The 19029-nt window shown below is 33.1% G+C and overlaps 1 protein-coding gene across 1 annotated transcript in view; it reads right to left on the reverse strand.

Annotated features, from left to right (window-relative positions):
• The window catches only part of SPRED1 (sprouty related EVH1 domain containing 1), a 114083-nt gene that overhangs the window by 49145 nt on the left and 45909 nt on the right, over positions 1-19029 (reverse strand). The window contains exon 2 of the mRNA XM_033108713.1: positions 12877-13051. Within this exon, the coding sequence (XP_032964604.1) occupies positions 12877-13051 (175 nt within the window). The remainder of the gene's footprint in view (positions 1-12876; positions 13052-19029) is intronic.

A 19029-nucleotide genomic window follows, 5' to 3' on the forward strand; every position in this document is an offset into this window, starting at 1 on the left:
TGAAATAAAAATTCCAAATTCAAATTAAATTATCTGATAACCAAAATCAATAACTGGTATCCCAAATAGCTGCCTCATATTATTTACTAACTTTAGTCTTCTTGATGACATAAAAACTACTATCCTTTATGAAGGACAACAAGGCATGTTTCATATGAAATTATATAAAATTATATTTTATCCAATACATATTTTTGCTAATAAAAATTTCTGCTTAACACTGTTCTGAGTTGAATGGGATTTTAGAAATTTTTTAAAAGTAACAAAGGGAACCATGGCAGTGCTTCTCGTAGTTAAGCTACTACAAAAGGAAACCAGTATTCTTTAACTATGTCTGTGTCATAAAAGACTAAGGAACAGCTCCAGATTAAAGGAGAGTAAGGACACATGACAGCTAATGCTACACGCTACGTGCTCTTGTACTGAAGAATAAAAATGTTATAAGAACATTATTACGACGGTTGACAAAACTGGAATGTACAATGTATATTGAAGTACGGTATTTATGTTAAATTTCCTAAATATAATAATTATACTGTGATTATGTAAGAAAATATCTTTGTTTTTAGGAAAAATACACTAAAGTATTAAGGGATCAAAGGAGGTATGTATGCAACTTACTTCAAATAGTTCAAAACCAAATAAGTGTTCGTATGTGTGCATGCACTGGGGAAGGGAGAAAACAACAAAAACCAAATGTTAAAAATTGATGAATTTGGGAAAAGGTGTATAGGAGGAGTCCTTGTACTATTCTTGCTGAAAGTTGATTCTTTGCAAACACTAATGAAATGAAAAAAAAAAAAAGGGAACGAAAGTACAAATAAACAGTATTAGGAATGAAAAAGGCAACAAAACTGAAGGCACAGCAAAGATTTAGAAAGTAGTCAATGCAATGTAAGGTTTTATAACCCCAAATTTGAAAAACTAATGAAATAATCGATTTCCTAGAAAAACTATAACTTATCGAATGGATCGGAAAAGAAAAACAGAAAACCATTAGAGATCTGTAACCATTAAAGAAACGGAATTAGTAGGAAGTGAGAGTGAAAGGGAGGTGGGGATGGGAGGTGAGATACAGTGAAGGATTCTAGGAGTGACTCTGGGAAACAGGTCAAAAACTATATATCAACCACAAGCAAGGCCACAAACTCCCTGTAGAGATTTGAGGGGATTACTACCAGAAGAAAGTGGAGGGAACTGTCAAAATAATTAGGACACTGCTCCGACTAATTCCTGGTGGCCACACTAAAGAACAATATATAACTATTTGGCCAACGCAATAATATTCCCTGCTTTCTTATTTGGCTCTTTCCCAAGTCCCTATAGGCTGTGAGATCTCTGAATTGCCAGAACAAAACTAAACAAGCTTAAACAATTCTCTTCTCCCTCAACTGGGTCTGCATAATTTGGAAAGGGACCCATACAATTCTGATGGGATCAGTCTCAAAGATCTAACAATTTAATAGCCGTGACTCCTTATTATTCGATTTATAAAGCAATATCTATATAACGCAAAAATTATTTAGAAACAAGAATATCCAAAGACATAATGATAGTTGGAGAGTTTCAGCCTTTAAGTTGAAGTATACCAAAACAGCATATATAGGATTTGAATAATTTAATAAATAGGGTTTAAAAAGTATGGATGGTAGAATGAAGGTCTCATACAGTAAGAAACGAAAAAGAGCAAAAAACTCAAAGCAAGCAGAAAAAGAAAATAACAAAAAACAAATCAATAAAATTGAAAAGGGGGGAAATAATCAATGAAACAAAAAGCTGTTTTAAAAAACAGTAACATTGATAAATCTCTGTAAGACTGATAAATTAAAAGCGAAGACATAAATCATCAATTTCAGGAATGAAACAGAGGATGTATATAGCTAAAGATCCTGTAGCCTTTAAAAGAATAACTGAGACATTAAGAACTTTACACTCACAAATTAGACAACTTAGAAGAAATGGAACAATTCTATGAAAATCACATATCATCAAAGCTCAACCAAGATAAAAAAGAATAGTTCTATAACCATTAAAGAAATTGCAATTTTAATTTAAAAGCTCTCAAGAACAGAATTCTCTACACTGAGATGATTTCGCTGGAGAATTCTACCAAATACTTAAAGAGGAACTAACACCAATTTTACATAATTTCTTCCAGAAAACAGAAGAGAACATTTCCCAATTCATTTTATGAGACTAGTATTACCTTGATACCAACATTAGACAAAAATAGTACCAAAAAAGAAAATTACAGACTCTCATGAACTTAAACACAAAATTCCTCAACAAAATAGTAGCAAGTCAAATCCAATAAAAAGATTATATACCTGGACCAAATGGGATTTATTCTAGACAGGCTGGGTTGACATTCCAAAAAAAACACAAAAACCCAAATCAACGTAATCTATCACATCATCAAGCTGGCTAAAGATGCTACACATCAGTTAATACAGAAAAAGCATTTGACAAACTCAAACACCCATTCATGATAAAAAATTATTAGCAAGTTAGGAATAGAGAGGAATTACCTCAATTCTATAAAGACTGCCAATAAAAAAAAAAACCCATATATTAAAAAAAAGCTATCATACCCAAGGGTGAAAACACAGAGAACTGGACGTTCTAGTCACTGCAATAAGAAAAAGAAATAAAAGGCATACACACTGAAAAGAAATAAAACTGGTCATGTTTTGATGACATGATTGTCTACTTTTAAAGATCCCAAGGACTCTAACAAAAAACCTCATAGTTCAGCAAAGTAACAGGATGTAAGATCAACACACAAAAATTAATCACATTTTCATACACATGCAATGAGCATGCACTAATCAAAATTATACACACAATACCGTTTATAATTGCCCCAAGAAAAATTAAACACTTAGGTATAACGTAACTAAACATATATAGGACCTATATACTGAAAATCACAAAATGCTAATGAAAGAATTTAAAAATCTAACTAGAGATGTATCACGTTCATGGATTGGAAGATTTGATATAGTGATAAGTGATATAGTGATATAGTGGTAAGATTTGATAATAGTTAAGAGGTCAGTGCTCCACAAACTGACCTACCTACAGGTTTAAGACAATTCCTATTAAAAATCCCTTTAAGAATTTTTGTAGACATGAACACGATTATTCTAAAATTTATATGGAAAGTCACAGACCCTAGAATAGCTAAAATAACCTTCAGAAGTAAGAATAAAATAAGAGCTATCAACTCTACTCAATATCAGGGCTTAAAATATACCTACAATAATACAGTGTGTGATACTTGTATTAGGACAGACAATAGAAGAATGGAACAAAATGGAGAACATACACACAAATGCTCAACTGATTTTTAACAAGAGTACAAAAGTAATTTAATGGAGGAAGGACCTTTTCAACAAATGGTGCTGGAAAAACTGGACATTTATAGACAAAAGAAATGAAACTTGACGTATCATACCTTATACAAAAATTAATTCAAAATGGACCACAGACTTATATATAAAATGTACAACTTTTAGGAAAAACATAGGATAAATCTTTGGGATCTAGGGCTAAGCAAAGAGTTTTTATTTTTTACTTGACACCAAAATCATGATCCGTGAAAGGAAAAATAGAAAAACTGATAAATTGGACTTCACCAAAATTTAAAACTGCAAAATTTAGCTCTGCAAAAGACTCTGTTAAGGAGGTAAAAAGACAAGTTAGAGATAGGGACAGAATATTTGCAAATCCCATATCCCAACAAAAAACTAACTAGTATCTAAAATTAATATAAAGAACTTGTAAAACTCAACAGAAAAAGAATAAGCAATCTGATGAGAAAAATGTCAAAGGACACGAAGAGATACTTCACCAAAGAAGGTACAAATACATGTATGAAAAGATATTCAACATCAATAGCCATTAGAGAAATGCAAGTTCAAACTACAGGAGCTATCACTACACACCTATCAAAATGACTGAAATAAAAAATAGTGACTACACAAAATGCTGGCGAGAATGCCTAGTAGAAACTAGATTGCTCATACAAGGCTGGTGGAAATGTGACATAATAATAGCCACGCTGGGGAAGACTTCGTCAGTTTCTTAGAAAAGAAATCATGCAACTGCCATACAACCCAGCAATTGCATTCTTGGTCATTTATCCCAAAGAAATAAAACTTAGGTTCACAGAAAAACTTGTATATGAATGTTTATAGTAGCTATATTTGCAATAGCTCAAAACTGCAAACAGCCTAGATTTCCTTCAATGAGTCAATAGTCACCACTTTGGTACACAGTTATCATAGAATACTAGTCTACAATAAAACAGAACAAACTGTTGATACACTCAACACCTGGATGAACCCTCCGGGAACTATGTTAAATGAAGAAAGCCAATCCTGAAAAGTTACATATTTATAATTCCAATTATATAACATCTTGAAAGGTGAGTGGTTGCCAGGGCAAGAGGGAGGTGTGTTTATAAAAAAAAAGTAACAGAAGAGAGGATTTTTGTGGCTATTGAACTGTTTTGTATCTTTTCTATGGTAGTGGATACATGTGGTAAAACTGTATAGACCTAAATACACACCCAAATGAGTACAAGTAAAACTGGGGAACTCTGAATATAACGGATTGTATAAACGTGAATATATATTCCAGTTTGATATACTAGTTTTGCAAAATGTTACCATTAGGAAAACTAGGTAAAAGGAAAACAGGATCTCTTTATATTATTCCCTTTAAGAGTAATCAATAACCTACAATTATCTCAATAAATAGATCAACTTAAAAAGTCTATGAAACATCTGCAAAACAGGATTTCAGAAAAATGAGTATAGTATCAAATTCTGATGGGAAACATAAGAGACGTTAAGGACACTTTCGTATTAAGACAAAGGACATCCCAAAACAACAGCTAACATCATACTTATCTGTGCAACACTAGAAATACCATTACATTAAAAGAAGCCAATATTATCAACAACATTATCTAATATTATTCTGTAAGTTTTGGCTAGCATTATACAAAAAGAAGACAAATTGCATGAAGGAGCTTTAAAAGATACCAGAAATGACCAAGAAAAATCATTTACAATGGTCACAAAATGTTTTATGTATGCATGAAAAAACTTAAATGAATGTACCTATATAAAAATAGTTGTTTACCGTTCTGAAAGAATGAGCAAAAATATAGCCATAAACGGGGTAAAGACAAGTAAGGGGAACACTAATATTAGCAAATATTAAACTCTATATAAAATTAATTTTAAAAGTATAATATTCACATAAGAATCAACAGACAAAAGAGTGGAACTGAATAGAAAGTAGTATGGACTGAACTGCATCCTTCTGAAATCTAGGAAGAGAGCTCTCATCAGAAACCAAGTCAATCAGCACCTAGATCCTAAAACTTCTCAGCCTCCAGAACTGTGAGAAAATAAATTTTTGCTGGTCGAGCCACCCAGTCTATGGTATTTTTTAAGGGCAGCCTCAGGAAACTAATATAAGAAGTCTAGCACATAAAAGGCACTCAAACAGCTGTTGATGAATTAAAAGAATAATATCAACCAACCAACCAATTAAAAGCGTGTTACATTCAGAGGATAATTTAGATTCTAATAGAGCAAAAGTGGGAACGAAATATTTAGAAAGCTTAATAAGGCCAATAATTTGAGATCAAAGAGTTTGGACTTCAGCTATTAGGGAAGCTATTAACTATTGTAACAGTTTAATGGCAGCTGGAATGTAATAGGAGGAATATGAAATATATCACAATCAGGAACAAAAGAGAAAGACGAAGCCAAGATAATCCTGATGAGCCTGACAGACCAGGTCAACCCGTATAAATCAACAACTAAAGAATGATGTTAATAAAGAGGAAGTGTAGAATAGTCAGCAAAGAGAGTGCTGAAAAAAAGGGCTAAGCTGAAGTTTTCTGAAAAGAGGAAACAAAAGCCACTAGGGAAGGTAATACGGGACATATTCTAAATCTTAATTTTCAGGAAACAGCTATCCCATGGCTCCAAAAGAAAGATAACACAGATGCGAACAGGCAGATTTTTTCTCTCTTCAAGCAATATTGGCAATATTAAAGAATTAACTGTTGTAAAACAACTGTGAAAGAACTAAAGAATTAACTGCCGTAAAACAACTGTGAAAGGAAGTCACAAAATGCATGGTTGTACAAAAAAGTCATTAATGGTCCAATTTGTCACCTCTTCAATGGATTGACCCTAAAATGAAGTTATTTTTGGATGATGATGGTGATGATGATGATTGTGATTATGAACTTGTCTTCAAATTCCAATCCTTCACAGCAAAACCGATGCGCTCAAGGTGCTTTCTCTTACCGAATTTTCCTAGTTTTCCGTCTGTAACTTACCTGTGACAATAAAAAGGACATTGTTCCTGCCATTATTGTTTCCTCGGGATTAGCCAGCTATCTGTCTACATTCTCTACTCCACATAAACTTTTAATATACTATCTTTATAGTAATTTAGTTAATGAAAAAGAGGAGAGGGCATTTCTGTAAGTTCAATGCTTGCTTTTGATGAACCCTAAGTAACTAAGGAAAAGGAAACATCATGGCAGGACTGCCTCTGGGAACGGCAGATAGATTCAAGATAAAGGAATGCCGGATTATAAAAGTTCCTCCCCACAAAAAACTCCCTATACTCCTTTCCCCTGATTTGTTTTTTATTGCCCACTACATAAACTTTGACATAGCACTTAGGGCTATGTCACTTAGCACTTAGCATATTACTCATTTTACTTATCTATTTACTGTAATATTTCTTTGACTCGCATCGGAATGTATATTGCTCCAGTGCCTAGAATGGTGTCTAGCACACATTAGCTTCTCAATGTATATTTGTTGCATGAAAGACTCACCTTTAAAAAAGGAGTATTCTCTTTTAATAATGTAGGATTCAATGAAATCCAATGAAGTTCATCCAGTGTAAAGTAAGGTGAAAACTCGGCAACATACTACCGTATCTACTGAAATATGAATGAGTAGTCTAAATGACAACGAAAATTTAGATTGGTTTAAGAAAAATACTCAAGCCAGAGGAATTTCATGAAATTGGGAGAAAATCAGAGTTACAAAGTAACGGAGTAAACATGAAACTGTAGAGCAAGAGAAGGGGAATAAAAAAGAAACGACAGGAAATTATAAAATTCCTCAAATGGAACAGTTCTGGGTAACAACCAGATGCAGGAAAGCAGCCTGCTGAAATGAAGACCAGAAGGTCAAAACTGCACAGCAAAGTAGCCAAGAATAATGATGAAGTTCAGATGTAGGAAAGTCGGCTCTAGGAAGGAACTGCTAAGGTCAGAAGATGAAAATGAAAGCTACAGGATGGTGAACTGAACAGCAGAGCGTCAATCAGGGGATTTATGTACCAGATGACGGAGTAATGCTCTGTAAGAAGAATAAGGCACAATAAAAATGGTGATACCATCTCTACTCCCACTCCCACTCCCCTCGCCCCAACTGCGATATTATGGTAAATAGGAGAACCAGTATCTTTCGAGAGACAGAGTTATTGAATCTTAAAGGGAAAACTAGTTAATGCAATTGGTTTTTAGTGGAGGAAGAGTTCTGTAGAAAGATTCAGGTTTCACAATGGAGTAATTCAGAGGCACAGTGCGAAAAGCTAAGCAAGAAATTGTTCTGTGCTTCTATAAAGTTCAATCCAAGGCAGAAAGCTGTTTCCCCTGGTGGAAAGGGGGTGAATCTTATTTTAAATAAAGCTATTCCTATATTATAATTACTCTCTTTTCTTCCTAGAAAACAAATACTCTAATTTTGTTTTAGGTTCTAATAACTGAAAAGAAACCCCATTTAAAAAATTTAAGTAAAACTACTATGTTTCCCCGAAAATAAGATCAAGGTGGACAATCAGCTCTAAAGTGTCTTTTGGAGCAAAAATTAATTAAGACCTGGTCTTATTTCACTATAACATAAGACTGGGTCTTACATACTATAAGACAGGGTCTTATATTAATTTTTGCTCCAAAAGACACATTAGAGCTGATTGTCCGGCTAGGTCTTATTTTCGGGGAAACACGATTATTAGGTTGGTGCAAAGGTAATTGCGGTTTTTGCAATTACTTTTAACTTGTTAAACCGCAATTACTTTTGCACCAACCTAATACTATCTTAAAGGCATTCTTACTTTTACAAACCATTTTTTATCCACAAGCTAATTACTTATTGATCCGAAAAACAATTCCTTAATCTCTTTGGCAACTTCCTAAACTTGAAATGTTTATCTTCCCTTTCTTCATTTCATTATCACATTTGTCACTGTAAGTTTATAATGATAGCTCTTATAACTTTGTTTTGACACAGCACAGTGCCTTTTCTTGTTTCCACAGAACATCTTAAGTAATCCAGATGCCGTAAGAGTTCTGTCTTTCTATGCAGCCTATTGCATTTTTTGTCATTTGTTAGCCATAATGTGCTAAGAAGTTATGCTTTTAAAAGAAGTTTAAGTTTTAATTCAATTAAATTAGTAAACTTACAGTATTTTGTTACCTACTACACAAACTTAAGAATACCTAATTTAGATCCCCACGATTATTAAAAACTGTGTTTACTAGTAAATATTTTAGCAAAATTCAATGTCATCCTTAACAGTTTATTCAGCTACTTAAAAAGACTCTAATGGTGTATTATAATACAGTATTTTAAATTTACGTATCATATACAATTCAGCTAAAAATGGTCAAATAATATAACCTACACGAATGGAAAACACTTTAGTAAAATGTTTGCCTATAAAATACTAAGTGCTATACTAACAGAGAAAAGCCACTCTATCTAACGAAAAATGAATGCAAAAGAGGAAGCTTCTATATCATAGGCAATGCGGATGGAGCTTTACTGTAATCTATAAAAATTAATGGTTAAATTTTAGCTAGCGTTTTAAAAAATGTGATGCAAGATAACACTAACTTATACAAAAGAATTAAAGGAAGAAATCAAGGCTATAAAGATTTAGAAGGAAATGGAGGATACAACTCATGTAGATTAAGAAAAGCAGTTCTGAGAATCTATCTTTGTCAACGATAGATAGACTCCATCCCCAAATGTCTGGAAGAAATGCAGTGCTTAGATTATCTTAGGCAACAACACCAAAGCCTGGTGTTTCTTTTGAATTCCTTCTCGATTATCAATAAAGTATGAAAGCCACCTACGTAGAGCACTGTTTTCCAACTTTTTCCTCAGGCATACTTAAAAAAAAAAAATAATAACATTTATAAGACAACCAAGAAAGAGGAGTTGCTATTAGTTAAGAGGCAGTTAGCCTGAAGGCTCCAGCACTTTTATTCATGGCACACAGCTTGGGAAGCTCTAATTAACAGTAACTTATAAAATAAACTCTACCTTAGTGAGCGTCATAAAAACAAGTTATAGGAAAGCATCATAAGAAATAATTTCTGATCCCTCTGAATGAACGAACCAATAAATCATTGAGTGTTGCCCCAATTACACACGATGCTGCCTTCCTGAAAAATGTCCCAATCAGCCTAGTCTTTATTTGTGCTCCCTTTCTTATTAAAAAAAAAAGAGAGAGTATAATATAAACCTTTGGAAAGTGTAACAAGACATATTTTTAGTACAAGTAATTGTAAATCCAAGGCTGGAAAACTCTTCTACCAAAGTGTTTCTTTCACTCTTGAAAAAAGCCATCTTTCTTCTTCACTACTATTACCAGTGTTCTGACTTATAAGCACTCTTTAAAATATTATCTAGTATTTCTTTATTAGCTACAGATGTATCTCATTAGTAATTATTCTTTCTTAAAGGACACAAGCTTTCCTTGGGGTATGAAGGGCAGGTATCTCACTTCATTTCTAAAATTTATCTAAGGTAGAGGATTCTAAGATGTGACCCACAGAAAAAATGGGTATAGAAATATAAGTTTTCAGCAAATACCTTTTATATGATTAACTATTACATCGGAACAATATTAAATTGCAGTTTACTCACCAAGAAGGATTTTAAAGAAAACTATCAACTTGGGAAGAACTTTGTAAATTTATAGGCTCAACAAGTCACAGAGTTCTTTTTTAGATAAATAAAAAAACTAGAACCCAGAAAAATAGATTACAATAAAACCAATCAATGAAACACACATGCACACACACACACACACACCCTGGGGGTGCCAAAAAAATGTATACAAGTGGACACTTCGGTCAATGTTGCTCAAGCAGTACTTCACTGTAATCAGAAGTGTCTCGACACTGATGGTAACCATTTGAGCATTTCCTGTAACTGCAGAAGTCAAACATGACTTATATTCTTCTTTTGTTAATGGTATATATTCAGTATTGCAATTTTAATGGTTTTTTCCTTTCTTAAAATCTGCATAAATTTTTTTGGCTATATATATATATATATATATATATATTTCTTTATCACTATCACTGCATTTGGGAACTAATATATATATGGAAATTAATTCCCAAATGCAGTGATAGTGAAAAAGAATATATACTTTAATTCTGTATTACTTTAGAAGTGTATTACCCAGCAAAGGGGGGCAATTAATTTGCTTATTTCAATGTCACTGTTCTATTTATCTTGAGACACCACAAGATTTTGCTGTTTTCAATTTATAGCCATGTATTATTGCTTCTGCTTTTGATCATACAAGTCCCCATAATCTAAAATGCTTTACAATGTAGCTAATCCCTACAAGAAATATGTCAACCCTCTAAGTGAATAACGTTTCCTATACGTCTACAGTGAAATATACTTACCATTCCTGTTTTACAAATAACAAGCTTCTTCAAGGAGAAACTATTAGGTGAATAAAGAGGTGTTCTGATTCATAGGTCAGTGTTTCTAACAGAAGAACGTATTTTCTTGTTAGCCTATTATGATTCTACACCCTAGGATTAGGTTAAAGGCTCTTTTGAAAGTGCTGTCATAGGGAATAAGCTTGTGTTCTTTCTGAATCCCAGGTTCATTCTCACTAGTTTTATGTCAAAAGCCACACTCCGAGCAACCACCTAATCCATCAGTCTGAGCTGTCTGACCAGCCTCACTCCTAGTTATGCAAACCATGTCCCTTATTTAATTATCCTAAAGTAAACTGATCCATTAATATAGGAAACATTCTGTTTCACTCTGATTTTTCCCCTTCTATTTCACATCCAGTTCATCTTTTCCTTGTTTTTATGCTTTTTCTAGCAAGCTTTCCCCTTAATTCTTTTTCCACCTTTTCCACCTTTTTTCTTCTCTTTTTCTATTTTAAAAATGCCTTAGATCTTCACCATTTTACTCAGTTTCTAAAATCTACAACTTCTCCTCCAACATTTCTCACTTATCATTAGCTCACACAAGAAGCATTACACTCTAGGACAGATCGCCATAAACCGTTTCTTAGAAGTCTACAAAGCCTTATTTTAAATAAGCATTCACATATGCCAGCCCCTATGTTACCCAAGGCCAGAATCACCTTTAAATATTTAAACTCTTAGAGATGACATGTTATTTTATTATATACACTTCTGAATTTCACCGGGGTTCCTATAATCCTAAAACCACATTCTGGTTAATTGAGATTCATTGTCAGGAGTGAATCATAAACACAAAAAACTACAGTTGGAAGGCTTTCAAGATGATTTAAGATAACTCTCCTTTCACTGGGGCAGAAACTAGAGCACAGACAAGTTAGGCAACTTTCTAAATTACTGAAATAATTTAGTAGTAAAAAATAGTCAGAAACCAAGAACCAATATTAAAAGTAGGTTTATTTGAAATGTTCGCGTATGAAAAGTATTTGGAATTTAAAACACATTTTCAATAGACATAATATCGTATGTGCCAAATGGGCTTACAAACCATTCAACTAATATGTATTTAAAAGAACCTAGCTATTTTCAAGGGTCATAGAAATTTTGGGCACTTTATTCTCATTTTGCTTCTAAGTGTACGCTCTCCTTTTGCTTGATACAGGAATGGTACTAACATTACTCAACATTTCAGATATAATTACTTGTTGTTTGGCTCACAAATGAAATAAAGAATGAGAAAGAGCTTTCTACATTAATTAAAAATATCCAACATTATCAAAAGATAGATTCAAATTAAAAAATACATAGGTGTAAGAAAACACTCATCTGGGTGGAAGACACTAGAGTTAAAAACAAGGCTGGACACCAGTTACCCTTGTGAGCCTACGACAACTAGATTAATAGGAAATGAAGAGAAAGAACCTGAGAATATGTAAGTCAGGGGTGGATGTCAGAAAAAATGTTCTGTTTAAGGGATCAAATACTTATGGTCTGTTGCAACTACTCAGTCCTGTCATTGTACTGTGCAAGCATCCATAGATAAAATATAAATGAATGAGCTTGGCTACATTCCAATCAAACTTTATTTATAGACATTGAAATCTGAACGTCATCCAATTTTCATGTATCACAAAATTATTACTCTTCTTTGATTATTTTCAATTATTTTAAAATGCTAACACCATTCTTCACTCATGGGCCATACGGAAACAGATGGCAGACCAGGATTTGGCCTGGGGTCTATAGCTTGCCAGCCTCCAGTCTCGGGGATAGTGGGGAGAAGGCGAGGCAGGGTGTAGCCGGTTTAGTAAGCAGGGGACTGCCCACGAACGGTCTTGTATTAAACCTAACCAGAAAGGCGGCTCTCCCCGAACACCTGCATGTTACTGTCAGTCCCAGCTGCAAAGACACAGGCATATTGCACTGTCATTAATATTAAAAGAGCTCCAATAACGTAACCATTGATCCTGGGTAAAAATAATTCTCATAAATTATGGTCCACTAATCATCATTTTAAATATATAACTCGTTCTGTAGAATCTTAAAATTATAGCAATAAATACATTATTAATTACCATTTTATCCCTGAGTCGCTCTCCACGGATGAAAAAGTCAGCACAGCCATTCTCTTCCTGGTGAGGGACTTTGAAGACCGTGACGCAGCTTAGTCCACTCCCTCCAAGTGGTAACCATCCACCGCTGGAGTCATCGCGGGTCATCACCACAGCTCGCACTCGTGCATAACTATTACTAAAACAGATGCAAAGATGAGAAATTAGCTTTTCCATAAACAAAACCCAGCCAAGCTGTCAGTCTTGTTTGAGAAACCAAAGCCCACATTAGTTAATGTGTGGTAACTTAAGTGTTCACTACTTCCATGATAGTCTACAGAAAGTCACCTACTTGAAAGACGTCAAAAACCACAAACTAACTTAAAAGGTTAACCTTTATTTTGACAACTAACCTCACAATAAAAGACTACAGAATTCTTATTTCCATTCATCAGTGGAATAGTTCAAGCTCATGTGATTGCCATGGAACAAGTTATGAAGAAACCCAGAGATAAACACACTCAAATTACATAGTCCATATAAATAAAATGCTGAAACCCAGATACCATTTTTATTTCTTCTAACATCTGGGAAGCTAAATCACACAAATCATATAAAGACAAATGTTCTGTTTCAGTAACTTATCAAGCAAATTGGTCTACAGAAACCTTTCACAGCCTCTTTTTGGCAGACTCCACTCTTAAGAGACTGCATTATAGTTCCATTCAGAATTACTTCCCAATATTAACCTCGACTATTCTTTACATAAAATCTTAAGAAATGTGTTTCATATGCTAATGTTCTAGATAACTGACATATAAGCATTTTAGTTCTAAAACTTTTAAACTAATAATTATTGATGAAATTCTTTATGAAATAGCATGCCGTGCTGACTTCTTACAAAATTATACTGAGTATAACTTAAACTTGTCTTGGTTATTATGACAATCAATTGAAGTTCTACGGAACAGTTCTGTGCTACTTAGTGTCTCTGTATGTTCTAAGTGTTAGGTTGCCAGATGTCATTTCTCGTCATAGTGCTTGTCTGAAATACCCTCCTTGCTTTTTTACTTTACATATTTTGTTTTATTGAGGTATACTTTATACACAATGACACATACTGATCTTAAATATACAATTCAACAAATTCTGACAAATGTGCACATTTGCATAACCAACATGATAATCAAGATAAAGAACATTTTCATGACTCAAGAAAATTCCCTTAGGCCTCCTTCCCATCAAATAGATAACCAGGGTTCTGATTTCTAACATATAAATTAGTTTTGCCTCTTATGGGATTTCATATTAATAGAATCAAACAGAATCACCACTTGTACACTTTATGTCTTGACTTCTTTCACTAATTATGTTGTATTAGTCTTTTTCATAGAGACAGATGTTTTATTTCTCTTAATTACCTGGGAATGAAATCGATGTGTCATAGAGTAGTATGTTTAAATTAATAAACTGTTTTCCAAAGTGGTCATACCACTATACATTCCTATCAGTAATGTATGATAACTTCAGTTGCTCTGTATCCTTGCCAACATTTGGTGTTTTCAGACTTTTAAATTTTATTCTTTATAGTGAGTATATAGGGGTTACCCATTGTGGTTTTAATATCCATTTCCCTGATGACTCATGATGTTGAGCATCTTCTCATTCGCATATTGGCCATGCCATTTATATTTCTTCTTCTTAAGTCTTTTGATTTGTTATTTACTATGCTATCTACTGTTACTGATTTTTAGAAGTTCTTTTTATACTCTGGACACAAGTCTTCTGTCAGAGAACTATACCCTTTTAGAGCTGTATGGTGGTGTGGTTGAATCAGAAGTCTACAGTCCAACTTTCATAAGTTGGATCCTGGTTCAACAACTTACTAGCGTTATGTCCTTGAGAAGTTACAGAACCTGCCTTTAATAAACGTAAACAATGCCTGACATATAATAAACACTATATGAGTATTAATTATTACAACAAAAAATTTTTAATTGAAATAGTTGTCATCCTGGTAATTCAAAGCCAGGTAGGACCTGGGAAAGAAAATAAAATTTACATGGTTAACCTCTAAATCTCTATTATTGGGATCAAATAATTCTTTATATAGAAACTCTGAAAATCTTCAGCTTTACAGGCAGCTATTCTATCTAAGCTTTTTATTATTCAGTTATTCAGAGGCTCTAATTCTTGTTTGGGCCCGATTCTTACCAATCTTCAACTTGGAGCACAGCTCAGTGGAGGTGTGTGCCTAAAGGCTGAGCTGACATAAATATCAAATTGGAATCCTCCTCGCGGGATATGTTGGAACAAGTACCTCTACTATAAATAAACATGACATGCATCCCAAGAATCGGAGAAAGCTTATTACAGTGGGAACCAAGCTGGAGAGATAGAATCAGTACTGAATGAAGGGCATTTGGTTTATCAAGAATATAAGTCTAAGGATATACCAGAAGCATAGCTCATTAACTTAGACATACTAGCTTTAGATTAAATGTTTGTGAACTCAGCTCATTCATTTAAAGCGCAACACGTTTAAAGTTCAATGGAGTTACAAAGTCACAAAGGTAGAAGTGGGTTAAAACCTACATTCAAGTGCCCAATAACCATTTGTCTATTTTACTATAGGATCCTGATTCTTCTCACCTAATTATGTAGTAAACGGTGAAATTCAATTACTTTATACTAGATTCTGTAAGACTTGGAATACCCAAGTAGTAAAATACCCAATTTAGAAGCTCAGAGTATATTTTGACTTCAGAATATGGGAGTATTAGTTATCCTCTTTAGGGCATAGGCTCTTATTTCATCATCTTTGAATTTTACTAATTCTCCTTTATAATTTGAATAATGCTTCTCAAGCATATCTTATATTTTACAAATACTAAAATGTGTATAATATTAAAGAATATATATATATAAAAACTCTAGTAGTTATTTTAGGAGAGTGAAATTAGGTATTCTCATTTCTGAGTTTCTTCAAAAATTATTTTAATTAATACTTATATGTTAAAAGTAATTTAAACAAAGAACCCACATTTTAACTGTCTGTGACTTTACCCAAGATACTATAAATTTTTTGTTATTTTTAACAGTGTACAAATATGCTTTAAACAAAAGTATCCCAAACATAATTCCTCTTGCTGCCCCCAATTTCTTTCATTTTTCCTTCTGCTTTTTACTTTATAAAAGTGCCATACTGTCTGTTCTAGGAAAATTGGACAAAACAAAGTTTTCCTTACTGGAAGAGTAAGTTTGCCCGATTCATTGTTCACCATAATACTTGTTCACCGTAATACAACAAAGGAGGTTTTAAAGCTGGCCAATAATTTATATCCACTTGTTTTAAAATTTCATGTTTTCAATTACATCAAATATAATTGTTTCTCTTATCTATTCAAGTCGATCCTTTAAGCTTTAAAGTATTCCAGAAGCTTATGCAAATCTGTATTCCCTCTATCATAGCCTTCATTAGTTTAGAATTTCACAACCCAGCTTTCAACTTCAAGGCCTAAGACTAAGACTACTTACCATAAAATTCTTCAAGTTGTTCAATAATGTGTTTTGTTGTTGTTGTTTTTTATTTTTTTTACAAACCTTCATTCTTGCCAAGGTTAACCTTTTCACCTGTGTTTTTAGTCTCATAATCTCCCATCCTTCAAATGTCCTCCTCTCCCAAATAAAAGCAGTGTAACTCTTGTCTAAAATTTGCAATCACTCCCAAAGACTAACGGCAGCTCTTATAAACTTTGTCATATTCTGCCCTATAGCATAAAATTTGCACTTCTTATCCCTTCCTTAGATAAAAGTGACTTAAAAGCAAGAAACCAAATCATATTCTTCTATTTCAATAATAAGCTATTTTTCCTGATCATGTAAACAATAGAAGCCGATTCTAACAAATGTCGAAAATAAAGAAAAATAATATTTGCCATCATGGAATTAAAATTCAATAATATGTTGGATTTTTACTCTCTTCTCGGCATCGTATTTCCTACCTATTAGTCTCTGACACAACAGCCATTTATAACGACAACTTAACGCTTATTGCCAAATTCTCAGAAATTTCACTTTTGAGCTTCTTTAAATACTTAGTTGAAAGGCATTTGTTCCCAGTGATTTATCTAAAAAGTCAAAACTGACAATTAGTTCTTTAGTATTATTTTCAAAAATACTTAAAACTAAAACTCTATTCTTCACTTTGGCAACAGACTATATAACAACCACTGTTTCAGCCTAGCTCACTTCATTCTGATGAAATGAAGACACTCTTATTGTAAAATGTTGCTTGGTTTCGTTTATTTTATTCAAAAGCCAAATTGTACTTCAGCTGCTAATCTCTGATGTTACTTGAATAATTATATCAAGTATATCCTTTCATCCACAGTAGAGGAATTAGACAACCAATGTAGAAGTCTAGGTGAGAGGCTATGTTGGATTGGACTAGTGATAACAATGGACAAAGAGGAATGCACTGATTTGGATCGATTCTGGAGGATTTGTTAACAGGGTTATAACTACAAAGTAAGTGTTCTAAATTATGTAAAATTCTTAATAGTAACCATGAGCTTTATTTTCTAGAATTTTCAACTGGTATTTCAATAAAGTTAAGGCAAAAACGAGGACCAAACACAAAGACAAATTTTGCTTGAGCTATGTTGACTCACGTAGTTTCTTTTGAAATAGCAATACTGTATTATATGATCCAGAATAAATCTGAAGTTGCATTTTATGGATAAATGCAAATTATGGTTACATTTTCAAATTTGCATGTTGGTAAAATATTTCTTATCAAATTAAGGATATAGTTATAGAAAATTTTACAAGCCCTAATACTTTTAATTGTCCAAATGCAAAGCGTGCTTGGCTTTAAAAATGGTCTTTTTTCAGTTTCTTTTTTCCGTTTTAGAATCCTCTTGCTCTATTATTACTAAACCCATTGTGTATCCACCAAGAACTGCCTTCTTGCTCTATTCACTCTTTCTATACTATCCTTAATTTTCAGCTGGTTGTTTGTTCTGTTGATCTGCATAAATTCTTTATATTATAGATACTAATTCTTTGTCAGTTATGTGAATTATAAACATCTTTTTCCAATCTGTAGCTTCTTTTTTAATGCTGTCTTTTGAAGAATAAAGCTTTTAATTTATCACGGTCAAATGCATTTATTTTCTTTTTTTATTTGTGCTGTTAACTTTTTGTTAGATCTCATACATACCTATTTTACATCTTACTAAGAGATAAAACCGGTTTTTTTCTTTTTAAAGTCATTTTAGCAAACAAAATACTCATTTTCTGTGAAAGTAAGAAGGTCCCTAAAATCACCTATGTCAGGCAGAGCAAGTATTCGTGTATTTACTGAATTAAAGCACACATTACCCTTTTCCATTGCTCAGAAGTTAATAAAACCAATTTGGTCTTTGATTCTCAGCTACATATGTCTTTCTGTTCTCCTGGGCACAAATAGGTCTTCATATGTGTTATATAATGTCGGTGAATTGAAACCTATCACCATGAATTCCTTTTCATATCTAAGGCCCATTTTGTCTAGCATGGATTTGTGGCAGAAAACTTCCCTATCCGATTTCTAAGTTTAATCCAAGTTCTAAACCTTTCTACCCTTCCATGCTTTAAAACTTCTAGGTTTTTTTTTTTTTTAAACCTCCCTTAATATATTTAACATTACTTCAAATAGTGCTCAATTATATCTTCACCAACAAACTGCTAAATTGTTACAACAATGTTGCCAATATACATCATTTATCTCCTTACCTAAGAAGTTTCCTACCAAAAATGGGTGTTTAATATTTACACAGCTTGAAAGTACAGAAAAAGTTATAACAAGGAGAGACTGTGGGCAGAGATTACTAGGAAAGTTATGATAACAAATTTTACATGATAAAATATCTTAAAATAGGTATTTATATAGATACTTGTTTATATATAGCACATTGTCACAATACAAACCTATCTGTAACGGAAGCTAGCAAATGTCTGTATTTCCATACAACCCTGTACCCATCTAAAAATCGAGAATACTATTACTAAAGAAAGAGAAATCAGCAAGCGTTCTAGCAGAAAGGTAAAAGAAAATAATTACAAGTAAAACTTAACACCCTGGAACCAAACAGTTATCAGCATAGAGTCTGGAAGTGGCGTGGGATGGGACAG

The sequence above is a fragment of the Rhinolophus ferrumequinum genome, chromosome 6, assembly GCF_004115265.2.
Source record: "Rhinolophus ferrumequinum isolate MPI-CBG mRhiFer1 chromosome 6, mRhiFer1_v1.p, whole genome shotgun sequence".
In the NCBI taxonomy this organism is placed as follows: domain Eukaryota; kingdom Metazoa; phylum Chordata; class Mammalia; order Chiroptera; family Rhinolophidae; genus Rhinolophus; species Rhinolophus ferrumequinum.